The sequence below is a fragment of the Carica papaya genome, chromosome 5 (assembly GCF_054855325.1).
Source record: "Carica papaya isolate Zhongbai chromosome 5, ASM5485532v1, whole genome shotgun sequence".
NCBI classification, from domain to species: Eukaryota; Viridiplantae; Streptophyta; class Magnoliopsida; order Brassicales; family Caricaceae; genus Carica; species Carica papaya.
This window is the reverse complement of record NC_142313.1, coordinates 35566704-35588186: the sequence shown is the minus strand read 5'-3', so window position 1 is coordinate 35588186 and position 21483 is coordinate 35566704. Positions and strand designations below refer to the sequence as shown.

The 21483-nt window shown below is 35.3% G+C and overlaps 1 protein-coding gene and 1 long non-coding RNA gene across 10 annotated transcripts in view; both read left to right on the top strand.

Moving 5' to 3' along the window:
- The first annotated feature begins 2082 nt into the window (after positions 1-2082).
- The window catches only part of ABA3 (molybdenum cofactor sulfurase (LOS5) (ABA3)), a 93174-nt gene continuing 73773 nt past the window's right edge, over positions 2083-21483 (top strand). For 3 of the 9 annotated variants that reach the window (XM_088220428.1, XM_088220430.1, XM_088220429.1), the window contains exons 1-4: positions 2088-2426; positions 7765-7863; positions 8807-8865; positions 19791-19951. In XM_088220428.1, the coding sequence (XP_088076554.1) occupies positions 2309-2426; positions 7765-7863; positions 8807-8865; positions 19791-19951 (437 nt within the window). In that variant the 5' untranslated portion in view covers positions 2088-2308. Of the gene's footprint in view, positions 2427-7764; positions 7864-8806; positions 8866-19790; positions 19952-21483 lie in introns of all 9 variants that reach the window. The other 6 variants (XM_088220426.1, XM_088220425.1, XM_088220431.1 and 3 more) reach the window with 5 other exon arrangements.
- On the top strand, positions 8874-19784 carry LOC148265807 (uncharacterized). Its single transcript, XR_015819324.1, has 3 exons — positions 8874-11573; positions 13367-13446; positions 17506-19784. It is a non-coding gene; the product is annotated as an uncharacterized LOC148265807 (long non-coding RNA).

The following is a 21483-nucleotide window of genomic DNA, read 5'->3' as shown; positions in this document are numbered from 1 at the left end:
TTACAAAAGGCGTGATAAGTGTTATGTTTTACAGTTTATATGATTCCATGATTATGATAATGTTATTGCTTTCGTATATTATTTTATAAATTCCACCGAGGTAAGTGGATGGTAAAAGTTTTATTATTAATAAAATGATTTGTCGTAAATCATGCTCCATTGGTCTTTTGTGTTTTTCTACCCACCTTTACCTCCGTGACGGTGAGATATCGTGATTTCTTTACTGGGCTAGTGTAGCTCATTCCCTATTTAATCATTTCAGATCAAGAGGACATCGTTCCCGAGCCGATTCCGCAGGAGAACGACGAAGGGGACGCTTAAAGACTCAATAGTCACATTCGTAGTTTTTACTTTCAAGTTTCTCCTTTAGGTAGTTTAATCTTTTATATTTTGTGAGCACGTTTCGGTTTCAGTGTAAGGGATGTTATTCAAATTTTGACATCGCTTCCGCATTTGATATTTTTGAATATAAAATTCCATTTTAAATTTCCGGGGCTGCTACAATTATTGTCATTCATCAACGACAATAAATTTATTTTTGTTCTATAATACTAATTGAGTTTTTGATGTTAACAAGCATGGTGAGACTAAACAAATTTTGGAAGATCCTAAGACAAATCAGCAAGAAGAAAATAAATCTCTTTTTTAATTTTTTTTAATTTAAATTAGGTAACTCATTGCTAATTGCTCAAGAGATTCTTTAAAAAATTTATGTTTATTGAAAATAATTTTGTTAAGTATTTTTCAAAGAGTTATTTTGGTTAAAAATATTTTTTTGACATTATTGTATTTATATGTGAAATAAATTTTAAAAAATGGAGTTTTTAGGGAAGAAGTTTTCAATATATTTACAAATATGATTCCACAAGTCACATTCCTAAGTACATAGGGAAATACTTTAAGTAATTATTGTGTCAAGATACGTGATTTGATGAATCGCATACTAAAGCATGTAAAAAGTACATTTCAAAATTAAATATTTCAGATGAGGTGTTCTCGCAAATTACATAGGTTTTTGAAATATATTTCTTTTTTAATGTTGGATGTGTTAGAGGATATATTTTCGTAATTATGTTAGAGATCATATAAGATTTTAAGAAAAAATACTTTTTGAATATTGTTGTATTAGAGAATATTATCTACAAAATCACATTACACGAAAATTTTGTACTTTTAAATAACACATTATCAATATTTCTGAGTCAAATCTAATTTTTATTATGTGCCTAACAATTCTCTTTAACTGTTACCTATATAAGTACTTTATTTTCACAATTTTTTACATAACTTTTGGAGAATCAATTTCATAAAATCAAGTAGAAATCTTCTACTTTCTTTTAAGCCTCATTTGAGTCATAAATGTGTTTTTAATTTATAAATCAACTCTTTGAGAGTGTATAATTGAAACTTATTCTACATGCTTGGGTATTATAAGAAATATTTGAGAAAACTTATTAGGAGTTTTTGTGTTGAAGATATGAAAGTATTTGACATTGATAGAAATTATGTTGTCGTAAAAAAGTTGAATAAAGTAGTGAAATATCAAGTAATTGACTTAAAAAATAAAAAGTAAACTTTATAAGTATGAGTTTATTCTCTCTTAAAGTTTATTTTTAATATATCACTCAATTATTTGATTGTTATTAGAATCACGCCTCTTATTTTTTATTTATGTATTGGACAAAAATAATGTATAATAATATAATTATATGAAGAACAATTTTTCAATAAACCTCATTTGTTTAATGGTAATTATTACAACTATTGAAAGATTAAAATATAAATATTTATTCAAGCCACCGACTATGATTTTTGAAGGGTCATTGTAAATCAAGTCATAATAAAATCAGAAGATTATTGGGATAAAAATAACAAAAGATTAGTCCAATTAAACGATTTGAGCAATGAATTTTTTGTATTGTGGACTTTATGTCAATAAATATAATAGAATATCAACTTAGGAAAAGACGAACTAAAGAAATTTACGATAGTGCACAATTATAATTCTTTAAGATTAGTACACAACTATAACTCTTTAATGAATATATCACGCAAATGTTTACTAAATTTGCATTAAAATCTCTTAAAAATATTTACACTAGTGAGAAAGATGCTCGGGGTATCTAACAAGATCATAGAAATGTTAAACTACTATTGTACCCAGCGCATGTTGAGAGACTAGTTACAATATATTCCTAGATATTTTGATCATCCGAGTAAAATTCAGTCCGTCTCTGCCTCAGTCCCTCCTCCCGTAAAACTTGAATTGTCATCAAAGTCTATTAAGTCTATCAACTACGATTCAACTATGAGTGACGCCGACAAGGAGGAATTCCTTGCGGAATTTGGAGGAGATTACGGCTATCCAAATGCTCCCAAGACTATCGATCAAATACGGGCAACTGAATTCAAGCGTTTAGAAAATGGTTCTTTCTCTCTCTGTTATTTCTTTTTTCTTTTTTCCTCATTTTATTTCATTCTCTTCCGTATTTTCTTGTGTTGAGAAGTTTTCATTAAATTGAAAGCGAACAGAAAATTTTCGTTTCTTCTAATTTTGTGTTATAGGGTACGTTACAATTTGATGATGTTTTGAATGATTGTTTCCTTTCGGAGGTACTTTTTGGGGGTAGGTGAAGGCCGATTTCATGAAGTTGCACAAGTTGATTGAGATGAACTTTGTTGGGTTTGAAAAGTTGGCCTTCGAGCTTTTTAGTACATTGGATCTGGGAGAACTTGTAATTAGAATCCCCTTTATTTGGCTTATGGGTAATCGGAAAAGGAAAGGCAAGGGTGACGAAATCACAGTGAATAAAGCTAGAATGTGGGCTAAGTCATGCTAGAACTTGATGGAGGTAGTGATGGTCTTTGTCACTGAACTGATGATTAACAGGGGTATATCTTTGTTGAGGGGTTTTAATGACTTGAGCTGGAATACTGAGAAAGTTTCTTTTTCTTTTGAAGCAATAGGGTAAGGACCTGGTTGAAGCGAATGATTATGGTATGGAAAATGGTTTCAAGCAAGCAGTTCAAGGTTTTCTATAATAACCTCCATGCATTGCACGAACTTTGGAGGCCTAATGTGGATGGTTTAGATTTTGATATGCTTGCCTAGGAGGATGTTCTACGGTCAGAGAGAGATTATTATTGTATTTCATTATTGAGGACGAGATCCTTGTTTGGGTCCAATGAATACAAAGAACCCAGTCTCGCCAACTTCTCTATATATATATATATATATTTGGCAAAAGCTAGGATGTCGGAAAAGGAGACCTCTTCAAGATGTTTGAGGAGTTCCATGAGATTGCTAGTTCTTTCCATAATGTGGAAGGTGAGGTTGATATCAAGTTTCTCTAGCTAATTAATTTTGTGGGTAATATATATGAACTTATAGCTAGGCCCTTGTTAGTAGATTGCACTGGATCTTTGAACTGTTAAAGCTCCCATCTACTGCCACCCATCCAGACATAGAGGGAAATGATAAAAAAACATAGTGCATCAGCATCTTTTCATTTAACTATGGACCTAGAATCAAAACAAGGAGATATTAGAATCAATTCTAAAAACTGGCTTCTTTATGGAATCGGACGAAGTCCACCTTTCTCGTGGACGAGAAATCAATAAGGCTAAGCCTATCTAACAACCTCCTGAACTCCGTAAAGCACACACGAGAGGAAGACTCCCCACAACTCTTATTGGCAAACAGGTCCAGATTAAAATATACCATTATCACCTGAGAAAAACTCATCTCCTACAAATATTTCCCCTCCTAATTTCTCTTGAGGCCCCTGTTTGCATTAAGATCCCCTCCTTGACACCAGAAATGGTTACGCAACCAAGATATATAAGATAATTCCTCCCAAATATAGAACTTATTTCAGTACTTAGTGGGGACTGTTTACATTTAATCTTCCAACAACCTTTACCTCTTATATTAAGAAGCACAGAAAGTGAATACACTTCCTTGATGGTGTCGACTCTGGTAACCACCCTAGTATCCCATATAATAAAAAATTTGCCCCAAGCCCCTGAGGAATTGAGGAACACCCGATCTTTGAATCTACTTTCACGGATACTGTGGATTAAGAGATTGCTAGTCTCTTCCTTGCTTCTTGTAGCATGGCAATGTCTGTGTTTACTTTAAGTATGACTTCTTTGATTTGCTTTCATTTAATTGCGTTACCCATATCATTAACATTCAAACTAACTACTTTCATGGAGTACCTGATAATTCCTGTTTCTTTCCATCTCTCCTTGACTATCCTGGAATGTTCTTAAGACTGGACATATGGTCGCGGAGAGAACTCTCATCTCTTTTCCTGTGTTTTCCATTAACCTAAACTAACTTATTTATAAAGTCTGTTGGATTATCCTGATTAGAGTTTATCAGAATTGGCTTAATGGCTATAGCACTTTTCAGAATTACCTTGCTCTCCGTTGTCATAGTTTGATAATCCATTCTTATTCGTTTTAGGGAGCAGAAAAGATACCTTTGCCTGATAGATTGGTCCCTGCACCACATGAGTGATTGGAAATGTTAAAAGAATTGACAAGAGGATAGATATTACTGGGAGCCTTTAGAGAGTTGTCACCAATATTTGGAAAACAGTCTGTGTCTTCTTCAGGTTTATGACCTTTAGACGAATTGCCATTTATCATTGACTCTTCACTCGCTTGAAACTCTTCCTCCATCATTTTCTCTTGTCTCATTGCAGTTTGTTATCTGCAAACATGAATTGGAAGTCGTTCCACATTTCTTGTATAATCTCTTATGTAGCTTTTTCTTGTACAATCTCCTTTAAGTCCTCATCCTACTCCACATCTAACCCCTCAAGCATCAAGCCATGGTATCTGAATACTTCTCCTCAGAATCAACTTTTGCTTATGACTCCACTTTTTGTTTTGTGGCCAATTTAGGCTCAAACCTGTTAGGACTCCCTTTGTGCGTGGTTGAAAATCTTTGGAAGGAGGAGTAGATTTCTGAATGAGGTGCAACGGCTTGGGCTCTTTCTGTGCATGGCCAAAAATACATGAGCGGAGGCGTGGGACTCTTATTCTCAGGAACTATGTTTGGCTACCGTGAACATGTCACCTTGATGCCGTCTCTGTATGAATCAGCGAGAATGACCGATTTTAGACATGGTTTTTTGGTTCTGGTGGTTGCACTGTTTCGTCCTTCTTTTTGCGAAAGGAAGATCCCAGTCTTCTGATTCTTGGATCCAACCAAGTTCAGGCATGGGTCGGGTGTCTGTTTGGGTTTCCAGGCATGAGGGGGTCTGTTGAGTCCAGCTTGGCTTGCTGGGCCCTTAAGGGTGTTGAGCTTAGAGACTCCTGCTCGTGCTGTTGGGCTTCTAGATGTAGGTGGAGAACTTGGTTTTTTTTATTTGGGTTTGCTGGCGCTGGATTCTTGTGAAAACAGATGTGCCAGGCTTGTCTTGCAGGCCTCCTGTAATTGCCTCCTTGTAGCTCCAGTTTTTAGTTGATTGCTGATTGGATTTTGGGACCCATCTCACTCCCCTGTAACCACCTCACTCAATTGTGATATGCAATTTAAATTTTGAGAGTTGATTATTTACATCCTCCCTACCCTTTTCCCACAAAATCCTCCTATTTTGACTCAAAATAAGATTATTGGCATGATTCTTGCTGATTTGAAAATTAATAAATGATTGCCATACCCCAGTTTATCTGCCTTCTCCACTGTCACCTGCTCCACAATTATGGCCCACTGTGCCACGCTGTGTGGTCGAAGTAGTCTTGTCAAAGAGTTCCTTCTTCCCATCAGCTGCACCCATTAATACACAATTGGCAAATGACCGTAGCACAGCCTACATGTTTCTTCATCCTGCTCCTTCTCTGCCTTGTGGGATGCATAGCCCGTTTAGGATTCGGCTCCCTTCATACCTTTTTTCATTGCATCTCTGCTAGCAGGTATCCGTTATCTTCCCTACAAACTGGAGAATAGATGAGATTTCCGTTTAACAAAGTGATTAGGCTGTTGCGTATCCAGGTTGTTTCCTTATGATTAAGATTGATTTCAAAACTTTGATGTGCTTTTTTTTTTCTTGAATCCTCACACCTCTATATTTCCCCATCAACCTGCTATTGTCTGGTGTCCTTAAGCAGCATCTGTTCTACAGAAAGTTCAACCCAAAAAGCCATTGGTAGCTTCCATTGCCCCCTGTCTCGAGCTGTTTCTTTCCCCATATGCTGTGTCCCTTATAAGATCACCTTGTCTCCTCAAATCTTAAAGAAACTTACACTTGAATCAATTGACTGCATGACATCCAACTCAGTTGTTGATGTAAAAAGTACTCTGGTTCACACTGAAATTGAGAGATTATTATATTTGGCCTTTAAGATGTTTTTTTTTGTTTTTTATTGTATCTCCCTATAATTTTTTTGCTTGCCATTGTAACAAATGGACCTGCCATTGAGATAATATTGATGTGCCATCAGAGAGAGGATACTAAATCTAGCGCTATTGATCTTCACTGCAATAAATATATCAAAATCCTCACAACTATCCTCCCGGTACTCCAAATATTTATCCAATTCTTCCTTATTAGTTGTACTCCTTCCTGAATTAGCCTTTGCTTGCTTATCTTTCATGAGGAAACAATTCTCACACCTGAGAGTCATATTTTCAGCCAAACTTGCAGCATTGTTGCTGTCGGAATATCAAGGAATAAAAGAGCCTTACTTGGTATATTTTCTATGGCTATGCAGTCTTGAGTCTTTATAATCATCAAGGAGTTTGTCTTACATAGTCACAGCCTTTTGTATACATTGAGTGCTCACATTCCCCTATTTCAAGCCATCCTATACGATTGGGTTAATTATGTAGGCAACACTCCTCACGTGAATATACTTCCTTTCATCAGCAGAAAGCCCCCCTCTTTCTAAGTTTGTTCCTTAAGTATTGACAAGTAAGATCATCAGCAAAGATAATATCAACAGTAATAGTTAGGACTTCATTGTCAAGTTTCTAATTCATCAAAGCTGCCTCTACTTCCATTTTGATATCCTCATCCTTATGACCAAATATTAGACAAAATATATAAAATATTCTTCTGCAAAGTCCAATAATTATTTACTGAGTTGTGCAGTGAGATAAATATTATTAATATTTTGATATGAAATGCAAGTTTGATTGATAAGAGAAACCCTTCAACATAAATTTATGAGAAATTCCTTCAACTTTTCCCTTTCACTAATACACACCTTCAAACAATCAAAAATAATTCGTGAAGGAATGCCAAATCTAGGACAACCAACCAATGTACTGAAATCACGAACTCTCAACAACTTAAATAGAAGTTCATCAATTAAGATCGTGGATGCTTAGTATCCCTATAGCCTCTTGATCAAATTTCCAACAAGACAGTGGGATTGAAGTGCTTTATTTGAAGCCTTGTAGTTTTTCTTTTTCTTTTTTTGTTTTTGTACAAGGGTGTCCCATTCCTCCTATTATGTACTTTTTTTTCTAATAATATTTACTTTTCATTAGAAAGAACTAGAAACCTTTGCTTAAAGACCTTTACTAATTTGTCTAAAAAGCTCATCCTCTCCTAGATGCGGAAGACCTAGGGACCTATTAATAATTTGACGTAATTTGGTTTTTAAGTGATTTTTCTGTGGATTTTTATTTTTAAAAAAGTGATTTTTCCGTGGATGACACCCTTTTTGTGTTTTTTTAGTAATATTCATATTTCCCTTAAAAATCTATTCTTCTCATTCCTTGTTTGCTTTATATTGGAAATGTAGGTGTCAACTACTTGGATCATGCTGGATCAACATTGTACTCGGAGTTGCAAATGGAAGCAATATTCAAAGATCTCAGAACTACTGTTTATGGAAATCCCCGTATCCTGCTATCTGCAGATTACCTTTTTCCTGGTTGTCATAAGACAAATTGGGAAAGCTGAAATTTAAATCTTCTTAGACAGCTTCAATGTTTCTGTGGGTAGCATTGATGTTTTATTTGATCTCAATTTGGTTTTCTTGCTCATAAATGTCTTTGCAAAGTATTGGCCATGGTTTTTGATTTTGGAACATTAAAATTTTTACAGTTTTTAATGTGAGAAATTCATAGCCTAGAGTAGAAGAATAGTATGTATTTTGAAGCTTTTGAATGGTCACAGACATTGGTAAAGGTAATGGAATTTTCAAATGGCAGAATTAATATGTTTTGGGGTACATTAATCTTTATAAGAATGTATATGCTTGTTCTGCTGTTAAGTTGTGTTCTTTGGTGGCTTAATGATGTTATAAGCATAATTCATTTCTCTATTGAATATAAAGAAGAACATTCTTTCATCTGCTTCATTTTTTTTGTTACGGAACTTTTATATTGCTTTGAAAGCGTTGTTTGTAATGTTGATGTTTGTGAGTCTTATAAGTTTATGGTCCTGAATTGTTTATTTGTTTAGAGGAAACAAAGTGTTCTAAGAGGAATAGATTGATTGAACTCAGGAATAGAGATTTCTTTTGGCGGAAGATTTTGATGAGATGTTACTTATTCTAGATTCTCACCTTTCAATAGAATCTTCATTCAAAATGAGGAAAGTGATTTTCACAGCTCTTACCTTACAGCTTTTCCGCTTCTTCCACCCTGCTTGTAAGCAGTGAAGAGGATGTCATGAGATTGTGCTTTAAGAGGCTCTCTTTCTCTAATCTTCTTCCTCATTCATTCCCTACTAATTACTAAATGTGACTGAGAACGTGGGTTCTGCATTAAAATAATTCTTTGTGCCTCCATTTGTTTTCTCCAGCCAAAAGAAAGGGGGTTCTTTAATTCAAGGTTTAGATAGCCAAAGTGATTCCAGCTTTTCAACTAGTGAGGTTACGCGCAAAGCACGTGAACAGGTACTATATTTTTTATGTAGCTCTGTCTAATGCAAGTTTCTTGGGGCATAATTATCTAACAGGAAAGAACGGCAATATTGCTGTTTTTATTCAGTTCCTTTCGTTATGTCTTTGTTGTAAATAAAGCAAGCTCTGTAACTATAGTATTTCAGTATTAGGCAAATATTATAACTATAGAATGCAAATATTATGCTTAATCATAGAAAACAAATTAGGTTATGATTAGGGAAGTCTTATGGCAGTCTGTTCATGTACATCTATATGTACTTTGTGCACCAGAAAAAATAAGAAGAATACTCTTACTCTAATTCTTCATTGGCATCAGAACATTATGGTTTCCTCTCTTTGGCACTTTATGCTTTTTATCTGTAACGGCTGCCCTAGTGTTCTGGCTAAATTTCTTGGTCCATAGCTGATGACCCATCTCTGAATTAATGTTAAAGATTTTTGCTGCCTCCAATTCTCTGCGAGTTAAGAGGCAGAATTTTCTCATTCAATGGTGGAAGAGAAAGAGATGAAAACTGTGATCTCTGGTGTTGTCCCTACGACAACAAAGCTCACTGAACACAAACTCAATCACTGAATCAAAACAGTGAGAGTTTAGCTTCTTAGAATTGCTAAGAATGATCATCTAACTGATGATCCACTGTCTGATGAAGTCGCAAAGAAGGCATGGTTAAGAAATATGCAAGATTTTATCTGCAATTTCGGAATTCCATTTACAATGAGGTAATTTGGTTAATCATTGTAAGTTTATTAAAGATCTTGTAGACTATTTAGCCTTTCTATATCCTGGAAAGAACAATCTATGACACATATATCATGTTCGTAATGCATTTTACCGTCAACAAAAATAGGGAAAAAAAGTCTTTTATTGAATATTTTATGAATCTTAAATGAGTCTATTAGGAGTTAAATGTCTTGCTATCGTTTAGTATTGATGTGAAATCACAATAATATCAGCAAGAACAAATGGGTATTATCAGTTTTGTTGTAGGCTTGTCATCCGAGTCTGATACTAGCAAGGAAATCACCTCTCTTTATGACACATCTTCTTGAGTGTGACATTAAGATGGATCTCAACCTGCTAATTTTCCTAGTGCCTTTGTGAGATACGGCTCTAGGAGTGAGACTAATCGAGGAAATCATAGTGAAAAAAGTGGACCAGTTAGCCATGATAATGAATTTGGAAAGAGTGGCAATAGAAAAGTACTAGTTTTTTTTGTGGTGATCCTGGACATACAAAATGTATATGATGGAAATTACATGACAAAACCTCCTGCTGCTAATGTCACTTTTACATCTCTGCTCGGACTTGAATCCTGCTGATGAATTTGCTCGCTTTACTTGTTACCAAGCAGCTCTAAGGTCTAATTTATCCTCCTACGATTCTTACTTAAGAATAAGTCCAGTACATGGCTTGTATACGGGTGACATCCCCTTGGTGCCTTTTTTTAATACATTTTCTCATTTTTATCTCAAAAAAGTCCAGTACATGGCTTATGTCATCCTTCCAAATGGGTTATTGATTTTGCTGCCACCGACCATTTGATAATACAAATATTTTATCTATGTTATCTTTGAAGTGTTACCCTAGCTGATGGTCAATCAACTCTCTTGTGGGTTCAGGAATTGCAACTCTCACACCAGCTCTCTCATTATCATCTATGTTATCTTTACCAAATTTTAATTCAATCTACTTTTTGATAGTAAAACTACTAAAGCCTTTAATTGTTTAGTCTCATTTTTTATGAACCGTTGTGTTCTCTAGGATCTTATGATGAGGAAGGAGATTGGTAGAGGATTTTAGTCTAGAGGCTTATATGTGCTTGATACTAGTATTATTAAAATATCTAAGCTAATTGCTTGTGCCAGTATTAATTGAACACCTACTTGTATCCCACTGGTCTTTTTCCTTTCGCTAGGTCTAACACTTCCCAGGTTCTGTTCTTTTTCAATTCCTACATTTCAACAGTCATAGCATTTTTCTATTTTTATGGTGTGAGAATATTACAAAGTATATTATACAATATTTTTGTGTAATTATTAGTTGATTTCCTATCATTATTAAGGTAATTTATGTTTGCATAAATAGATATATCTTCTATGTATATATAGCCGTAAATCTATGGAATGAAATACAAGAAAATATGTAGTATTCTTCTTCTCTAACACTATGGTATCAGAGCTAGTGTTAGGGTTAGGGTTTTAGGAATCGGAATACATCATATCAAAGAAGGGTTGAACAACCCATTCCTACCCCGGAAGAAGTCAACTATCAATCTCCGGCCAGTTTAGAGTGCGGCCAACACGGTGGTGTACGCAGAAGAAGAGGACCGTTTGGAGTTGCGGAGTCGAGTTTTTCGGCTGTTTGCACCGCGATTTGAAGCCACGATGTCGTGTATGTCCCGTGCAAAGTCAGAAGGTGAAGGGAAGCTCAGCTGGCCGATTTTGAGCAGGAAACCAGAAGGCCAGAACGGAGGAAACCCAAGGCTGAGCAGATCGCGCTACAACAAGCCTTTTCTGGTCCTCCAGCACAATTTGGGTCGATTTTGGGAGCTACATTCCGGATTCAGGTGTGTATTATGATTTTGTGGTGATTTTTAGTTGAAGGGAGGTTGTTCGACGTTTTCCGACGGCAGTGCGTGCGGCGACGATTAGTCTCCGGTGGTGGCAGTGTGGTTCTTTTAGTTTCTGTGTGATAAGAGGTACTCTGTTTTTTCAGAATTTCTGGTTTATTTGTAGTATTTTCTGTGTATCTCTGGCCGCTATGTTTTAATATTTTTGGTTACATTTTTGTAATTTTTGAATTAAAATGATAACATTGTCTCCTATTATTGTTGTGAACGAGGGCATATAAAGCGGTACTGTAAGAAATTGCAGAATCGTAGTCGGATGACACAAATAAATAATATTGTTGCTGCTACTGCTAGTTCATCTTTCGAGAGAACTACTATGATTTCAGCTGACGAATATGCTAAATTCACTTAATATTAGGAATTTTTAAATAAACTTTTTACTTTTATTGAATTAGAGAAAAAATGTTTTATCTCCTCATTGAACAGATGAGTAATTGATTCTGGTGCTATTTATCATATGACAGGTAATACTAATATTTTTTCTAATTTTCGACCACACAAAATACATTTTCCTGTAACCATTACTGGTGAGTCGACCTATAACATTGTGGATTCTAGCACCACAAAACCAATTTCATCTATGACTTTATCATCTGTATTAAGTCTACTTAAACTTGGATTCAATCTGATTTCTGTAAGTTGACTAAAGATTTGAATTGTTGTATTACATTTTTTCCTGATTACTGTGTTATTCAAGATCTTACGATGAAATAGATTATTGGTAATGAAATATATCAGATGGTCTCTATATTCTTGATAGTTAGGTGTATCGGTCGATTGCCTGCTCTAGTGTTATCTCTCGATTTGAAGTACATTGTCAATTAGGTCACATTTCTCTATCTGTGTTGAAGAAGTTATGTCTTCAGTTTCATGATGTACCTTCGCTGGATTGCGAATCATGTCAGTTTGTAAAATATCACCGTAATCTGTTAGGTCCAAGGATCAATAAACGAGTTGAGTCTGCTTTTAAGTTAGTTCATTATGATGTTTAGGGCTCCTGTCATGTTTCGTTTAAAACAGGTTTTAAGTATTTCGTTACTTTTGTGAATGATTTCTCTCGCATAACTTGGATATATTTTATGAAGAATCGTTATAAAGTATTTTTTCACTTTTGTGTTTTTTGTGCTGAAGTCAAGACACAATTCAATATTTCTGTGCATGAATTAAGGAGTGATAATGCTAAGTAATATATGTCAGATTCATTTCAGAATTATATGATTTAACACGGTATTTTTCAACAATTCTCGTGTGCTGATATACCATCTCAAAATGGGGTTGCTGAGAGAAAGAACAAACATTTACTTGAAACAGCACGAACCCTCTTGTTTCAAACGCAAGTCTCTAAGTAATTCTGAATTGATGCTGTTTCCACGACTTATTTCTTGATTAATTGTATGTCATCTATAGTACTTGATGAAGATGTTCTTTACAGTCTTCTATTTCTAAATAAGTCTTTGTTTCCGATGCAATTTAAAATATTTGGTAGCACTTGTTATGTTTGAGATGTGCGACTTAATGTGACAAAATTAAATTCAAAGGCCTTGAAGTATATATTTTTGGGATATTCTCGCATTTAGAAAGTATACTAGTGCCACATTTTAGATATCGATAAATACTTGATATCATCTGATGTGGTCTTTTCAAAGAATACACCATTTTTTTTTCTCATTGTCCAAGTCTACAAGTTAGGGGGCAGAAGATGAGTAGCTCATCTATAGTTTCACATTAAGTGCCTCCACTGAGTAAACAGATAATAATATTTCTCCAGATAGTGTATCTCCAATCCTACTTGAGTAAGTTGATGATAGTGTTAGTGTGCTTGTGACCCGAGTACCACTACTAATTGTTCATATCTATTTCAGATGACAACATACTGCACTAGATTCGTTGTTATCTGATTCTGCCTCACAGGACCTTGATCTTTCCATTGGTATTTGTAAAGGTATACGTTAGTGCACCATTCTTAAGTAAACTTATTCTATTGCTAATTTTGTTTCGTATGATCATTTGTCTCATTCGTCTAACTCTTTCATTGCTTCTGTAGATTTGATTTTCATACTCAAAACAATTAAAAAAGTTTTGAATAATCCTGGCTTGCATAATGCGATGCTTAAGTAGATAAATGCTCTCGATAAAAATCATACTTGGGATTTGGTGGATTTACATAAAGAAAAAAGGGTCATGGGGTGCAAATGGGTTTTTTCTATCGAAGTAAACCCCTATGTCTCAATAGCAAGACTTAAAGTCAGACTTGTAACAAAAGGCTATGTTCAGATTTATGGGATTGATAATTTTGATACTTTCTTTCCGGTGACCAAATTTACATTTGTCTGCTTATTTATCTTTATTGCGGCATCTCGAAATTGACCCTTACACTAGTTGGATATTAAGAACGTATTCCTTCATGGCGATCTCCTAAAAGAAGTATATATGTAACAACTACCTGAGTTTGTTGCTCATGGGGAGTGCGGGAAAATATGTTATTTGAAGAAATCTTTGTATGCTTGAAGCAGAGTTCCTGTGTGTGGTTTGATAGATTTAATGAAGTACTTATGAAATTTGGACTGAAAAAGAGCAAGTGTGATCATTCAATATTTTGTAAGCAGTTAGTAGTTTGTCTTATATTTCTTGTTGTGTACGTTGATGATATTGTAATTACAGGAGATGATTTTGTAGTAATATCATCTCTTAAATCATTCTTACACACTAAGTACACACAAAAGACTTGGGTCGATTAAAATACTTCTTGGGCGTAGAAGTAACAAGAAATAAAAAAAAAATTTTCTTGTCTAAGAAAAAGTATGTATTTAATCTACTTGCAAAAACTGAAATGTTGAGAGTTAAACCATGTAACACACCAATGGTACCAAATGTACACCTTACTAAAAATGATGATAATCCTCTTGATGATTTGAAAAGGTACAAACGATTAGTTAGGAAAATAAATATCTCATAGTAACTCGTCTTGATATTGCGTATTATGTCATTGTTGTTAGTCAATTTATGTCTTCATTTACAATCAAACATTGGAAAGGTTTGGAACAGATCTTATGCTACCAAAAAGGTGCTTCAGGACTTGGTATGTTGTTTAGCAATCATAAACACACTCACATTGAATGTTTTGCAAATGTTGATTGAGTTGGATTTAAAATTGATAGAAGATCCACTATAGATTATTGTGTTTTCGTTAGTAGCAGCGTAGTATCATGGAAGAGTAAGAAGCAGACTGTTGTGTCTCGGTCCAGTGCAGAGTACTAATACAGAGTTATGACGCGTTCACATGTGAAATCTTATGGATACAACACCTCTTAGCGGAAATAGGTTTGAATCCCATATTACCTGCAAAATTCTGGTGTGATAATCAATTTGCCCTTCATATTGCCTTAAATCTGCTGTACCATGAAAGAACGAAACATATCGAGGTTGATTGTCGCTTCATTCGTGAGAAGATTCAGGAGAACTTGATTTATATCGGTTATATGAAAACAGGGGAACAAGTGATATATTCACAAAAGTTTTGAATAGAACTCAAATTGAATATATTCATAACAAGCTGAACATGATTAATATCTATCCTTCAGCTTGATAAGAAGTGTTAAAATATTACAAAATATATTACGGAATATTTTTTTTATAATTATTAATTGATTTTCTAGCATAAATAGGGTTATTTATGTTTTCATATGAAATGAAATATAAGAAATATGATTCTTCTTCCCTAACTCTTCACACATAGAATAATTATAACACCCACAAAAATCCTTTTTTCAATTAATAAATATAATTTTTTATTTAATTTATTTATTGTATTTTATTTTATTTTAATTTAATCTAAAAATAGAGAAAAAATTGATGGAAAATTAAATTAAAAATAATTTTGAAAAAAATGATAAAAAATTAGGTTATGAGGGTATTTTTGAAAGAAAAATCGAAAACCGGTGATCAAAACGCAATTCAAAAAAAATTTGTCATGTCAGACGCTTTGGTCAGCAACCCCGACCAATCAGAACGCGCCAAGTGGCAGAGGCGCTGACGTGGGAGGCCACGCTGGGGAAGCCACATGGGCGATCCGCGTCCGTGCGATCGAACAGCTGAGGTCTGTTCCCGCGCGCACGGACGATCTAGATGCGCTCCCTCCCAAACGCAATTGAATGGCAAGATTAAAAGCAATCGGACGGTTCAGAGTGAATCGCGATGGACGGCGCAGATTGGATTGCGATGAACGACCCAGATTCACTCTCTATTTAATCGCAATCGGACGGTTCAGATTAAACGCGATGGACGGCCCATATTAAAAGCGGATGGGTATAAATAACCCCCATCCGCACCAACCCTAACCTTAGCCGCCAGAACCCCTCACTGGAGAAGACGACCCAGCCGCCGGGAAGCCGATCGCCGCCACCTGCCGCCGCATCGGAACCCTTTCTGACCGCCAAAAAAGGTAAAAACTTTTCATTTTGCACGAAATTCAATTTTAAGTTCACCCATAGCCAAATCGGAGTGAAAAGATCAGCCAATTGGCCGAAAAACACTGACGAAGTCCAGTGGCGCCGCGGCGGGGAATTTCACAAACCGCTTCCGATGAGTCCCTTCCCGATTCCCGTTTTGCGTAATTTTTTCACTGTTATGATCATTGTTTTCTTCTCTACAGGTCGAGCGAAACGAAACACCCAACTGCAATGTAAGCCGGAGGAGCCGCCGCACCGGAGAGCCCCGCTGCCAGTGAGTTTCGATTTTTTGTATTTTTTGACCAACCGAATCCCTTTAACGTGTTTGCTCGCAGGAATCGATACAAAATCGGCCGAAAACGGCCTACCCGAGGTGGATCGCCGCTTGGGGTGGCGGCACCGTCGCCGGAGCATGGCGGAGCCACTATGCCGGATTTTCGAAATTGGCCGAGTGGGTTCTGGGACTGATTTTGGATTATTTGGAATATTTGTAGGTATTATAAGCACGTTTTAGTTTCTGGAAAAAAATTCAGAGAATGCAGGGACCGTCCGTAGGCGAAGTAAACCGTTTAGTTTTTCGGCATCAAATCAAGTAAGGGTCCCTCACCCTAATTTCTATCATAGGATTGAAGTTATAAATAAATAATAATACGATATTTTGTACAAATTAAATAAATGTGCATAATTAATTACGGATTGTTAATGGAGCCCGAGCCGGAAATTGTTCTCTGTTAATTTATTTTACAGTTTAAAAGTATAATAGTATCTGATTTATCTATTTTATGGTTTAAATTCATGTATTGCTGTCTTACCTGACTATCGTTTGATTTGAGATTTGAGACATGATTGCATTACCTAATGCATGTTTATTTGTTTATGTGATTATGTTTTATTTGTTAATGGAGACTAAAGGAAAACGGAAAAATTGTGTGATCAAATAAACAGATGGAACAATAGCCTTACTAGATATCCTGAGAGATGGTGGACGGACCGGGTACATAGGGAACCCTACCGTGAATGTTGTCTCATATCGGATGGGGTATGAAGACTTGGTAATTTGGCGCTCATACTGGACGGGGTATGGGGACGGCCCGCTTCACCCTCATACCGGACGGGGTATTGAGGTTTAATATTTTGGCATTTATACCGGACGAGATATGGGGACGGCTCTGTAATTGAGATTGTTGAAGGAAAGAGTTCACGTGTAGTGGAGACATCCCTATGAACCCTTATGAGTACTACTAGGCTGGTGAAAAAGGAAACAGTTATGATTTGGTTTATTGTTAATGGATATGGATTTATGATATGTTTTATGTCGCTGATTGTTTATAAAGTTATGATTTGTATAGTATTATTGTGTCTAGTGGTTGTTTTTATAAATTTCACTATAGTAAGTGAATGGTAAATGGTTTTATGATTGACAAATGTATTGGTTTAAATTTACTGCTCAATTAGTGGTTTTTGGTTTTATACCAACTTTGTTTCTGTGCAGGTGATATAGTGTGATATTTTTACTGGATTAGTGTAACTCATCCTTTATTTAACCATTTCAGATCAAGAGAATCAGACTCCAGAGTCCGATTCGCAAGAAAAGTGCGAGTAGATGTTAGATATTTTTTATTTTTCATTTTGTTTCCTTATTTCTCGTGTTTCTTTCAAAAAATTAATTCCGCAATACTATTCAGTACTTTTAAGTTATTGTGTAAGGAATGTAAATTTTAATTTTTTATTTTGGTTCTGCACTTAAATTATTGTATATTATTTTTTAGATTTCCGGAGTTGTTACAATAATGCTTCAAATAATGTAATTGGAGTAGACATATTATTTATACTCATGAGTAAATTCTTGTGAAATGAACATTTTTTAAATGATACAAACGTGAGAGTGGATATGGCGTATGTTTTAGTGCATTTCCTAATGCTTTTATGAGAAATAGGTATGTTCTCAAGAGTTATCAAAAGGTACCTCATTCCTAGAATTAGAGTTTCGTCCTCAGGACTTGCTTTGGTTCAAGTATTGGATTAGTCTTCTCTGAATAAGTCACGCGTTGTAGGGCATTGTCTAGTATGTTCTCTGGATTTAGAGAGTCTGGTTGGTCTTCTGGAGTTTGAGGTAAGTGGGGAGATATTGGTGATGGTGAAGGCAAAGTTAGGTCAAGTAGAAATAGATTTGTGTTCTTATCTTCTACTTTTGTCTCCCCCTGAAGATAAAAGGTAACTCAGAGTCAACAAAAATTGCACCCACAAAAGCATAGATTTTAGTGGGCGGATAATAACATTTATATCTTCTCATCTTGTGAAATATCGCACAAGAACCATTTAATATCTCTTGGGCTTAGTTTCCCTCTATGCGTTGATGTATGTGAAGATAGGAGCCATATCTAAAAATCCAGGGAACCAAATAATTTGCGGTACCGACATCTGGGTGGAATTTTGAAAAGATTTCCATAAGACCCATCACGGTAGTCTGGTAATGAGATGTGCAGCTGTAAGAACAATTTTCCGCTAGTAGCGTTTAGGTACATTGTTTTGGAATAGAAAAGCTTGACTAAAGGTAAGTCCATGACTATTTTTCCTTTTTGCCACTCCACTTAATTGCGAAGTATGAACACAAGATAACTCATGAACAATCTCTTGGTAGAAATATGATGAGAGAGTTTGATTGAAAAAATCTTGACAATATTAGTACAAATCTTTTATTGTGAACACCAAACTAAGTTTTGATCATGTTATGAAAATTAGGAAGAACATGATTGACAAAGTTTTGGATTTAAGTAAGAAAATCCAAGTAACTCGTGTATAATTATCAATTAAATAAACAAACTATTTAGCCACTAAGATATTAGAAATATTGGGTGGACCCGAAATATCACTGTTAATCAATGAAAGTGGCTAAAGCTTCTCTTATTATAGATAGAAAAAGGTACACATCTATGTTAGCTAGTTCACATGTATCACAGCGCAATTTTTCATTATCTAATTCTTTGAACAAAGAGGGAAACATAACCTTAAGAATTTAGAAAGAAAGATGTCTAGTCTTTGGTGCTTGATCTAAATTTTATCTGTGGTGGTAGTAGGTTGTTAAGAAAGGAAAGAGAGGCTGTCCAAGTGCCTTTTAGAAGTATAATCTGTCATTCCTCTTAGCATTTCCAATCATCATCCTTGAATCTTGGTCCTAAAATACACAATGCGAGGGAAAAATGTGATTTTGCAATTAATACCATGAGAAAATTTATTGATTGACACTAGATTAGTGAATAACTTTAGAACATGAAGTACATTTTTAAGAATAAGGTTAGAAGTAATCTTAATTCAAAACTTCTAACTTCCTAATATAGAGGAAAAGATGCTCAATAGGAGAAAGTTCTTTCAAACATGTGTCTGCTCTATTCCCGTTACAAAGGGGACTTCATTATGGAGGAGTTGTATCAGTAATTACTACTACAAGAATATGAACTAGCAAGTCTCTTCTTGAAATTTTTAAAGTGTAAAATGTGGAGCTGCAATCTTTGGTCTATTTTCTATAATTTGCTTTTTAGCTTATGCTCCTGTAACTTTTTTCTTTCTGTTCACTAGTATCTCGCAAGAATGTTTAACTTGACTTTTCTTGAGAACTATTTTCTTACCTGACCTGTCAATCTAAAATGCTGTTGAGATTAATGGATCTTATTTATTCTTTCTTTTTTGTTAGCTTAAGTTTACAAGCTTTTGGAATGAACATGTTTTACTGATACATGGAGTAATATGGGAAGTTATTGATGATTTCCTCATGAAAAATCCAGTTCATTCCATTGTTTCTCTTGGGTACGAGTTCATTGAAATTGCATCTTTAATGTAGGTCCTCAATTATTTTAATGCACCTCCAAAGGACTACAGATGCATATTCACTGCTGGAGCAACTGCTGCACTGAAGCTGGTTGGCGAGACCTTTCCATGGAGCTGCCATAGCAACTTTATGTACACCATGGAAAACCACAATAGTGTGCTCGGGATTAGAGAGTATCCTACCATAGTTATTGTCATGGGTGGTTACTTAGATTACTATGGATAAGGAATTTAAACAAACACGTCTAGCTGCGTGTGATTACAGCATCTATTTACTAGTTTATTGCTTATCAATGCTTAATGGAATGTGATACATAAAGAAATGGTGATCTCTGATTGGAATTTGTCATTTGGTCTATGTAAAGTGACATAAGGCATGGTTATTTGGTTTTAAGGGATTTGGTATCAAGTTAAGTGGGATGTGGATCGTGTTTTGTGCCTATCATTTTGGATCCAACATTTTTTTTAAGTTGTCAATGGGGTAGAAGGGCACTGATATTATATCAGTTATCTTGTGTCAAGGCCAACATAATTAAATTTCTCGCTCCATGCACGTGATAGGAAGTGAGACACTGCAAGCAATAGGCTCCACCATCCATATATCTTGTGCATTTAGTGGAAGCAGCTTCCTCTTTCCTCCTATGTTAACTTCTCTAACTTCCGGGAAGTACCCCTTGTCTTCATCATCAAGCTCATAGATGACTTGTTTCCATTTCTTCTCAGTCACATTTATTCACTGCATTATGGCTTGAAGACTTTGGATCTGTTTACTTGATGCTTTTAGAGTTTTTTGAGTTTCTCCTTCTCATCTTGCAGAGTTCTCTTCTTTTGCTCTCCTGGTGTTAGTAGGAGGAAGAAGGTAAAATCTTTATGCAGCATAACCATTTTTGCTGGGTCTTAGTTGATTTGGCTAGAGAGAAATGCCAGGACTTTCGAAGGTCACGTCTCTCATTTTTTTCTTCTTTGGGATCTGATGTCCTTTTTGATGTCTCTTTGGGTTAAGGTGGACATGTATTTTAAAGATTATTCTTTGTCTGTTTTTCCTTCTTCTTGTAATAATATGTTTTTCTTCAAAGAGGAAACCTGTTAACGATGGAATACAACTATTTCCTTGCTGTTATGTTTTTTGTTATTGGGCATCAGAGCCTAATAGCCATCTTTTTCTCCACTTTGAGGTATACTCGATGTTTCAAAATAAGCTGTTTAAACTAAGTGGGAGTGTTGGGTTTGCTCTCCACTTCTGAGACAATTTTTATGTTCCTATTTGATGGCTTATCTGAAGGAGCATAGAGTGTTATAGTGGGGCGAACTTTTAGTTGTGCGTTGAGTTTGTGGTCAAGAAGTAATGCCAGCTTCTTTAATCACTGTGGTAATCTTACACATTTTACTTGTGTAGAATATATGCATGGTCTGGTTATGGCTAAGGCACATGGGCCTTTTTGAGGTATTTCTTTGTCAATTATGCTGAGGAATTGGGAGAATTTCCTATATTAATATTTTCTGACTTTTTCCTGTTTCTGTTTGTCTTCTTCCATTTGTTAGAAGGATGTCTTATCTTTTCCTCTTTCTAGTTTCTTTAGTTTAACAATAGCTTAGTTTTTCAATCCAAAGAATGGATAGCTTTACTATTTGTAGAGTCAGAGAAGGCAAAGTGTCCAGTTAGTTGACTTCCATTTTTAACATTGAATGTATTGATATGTGTACTC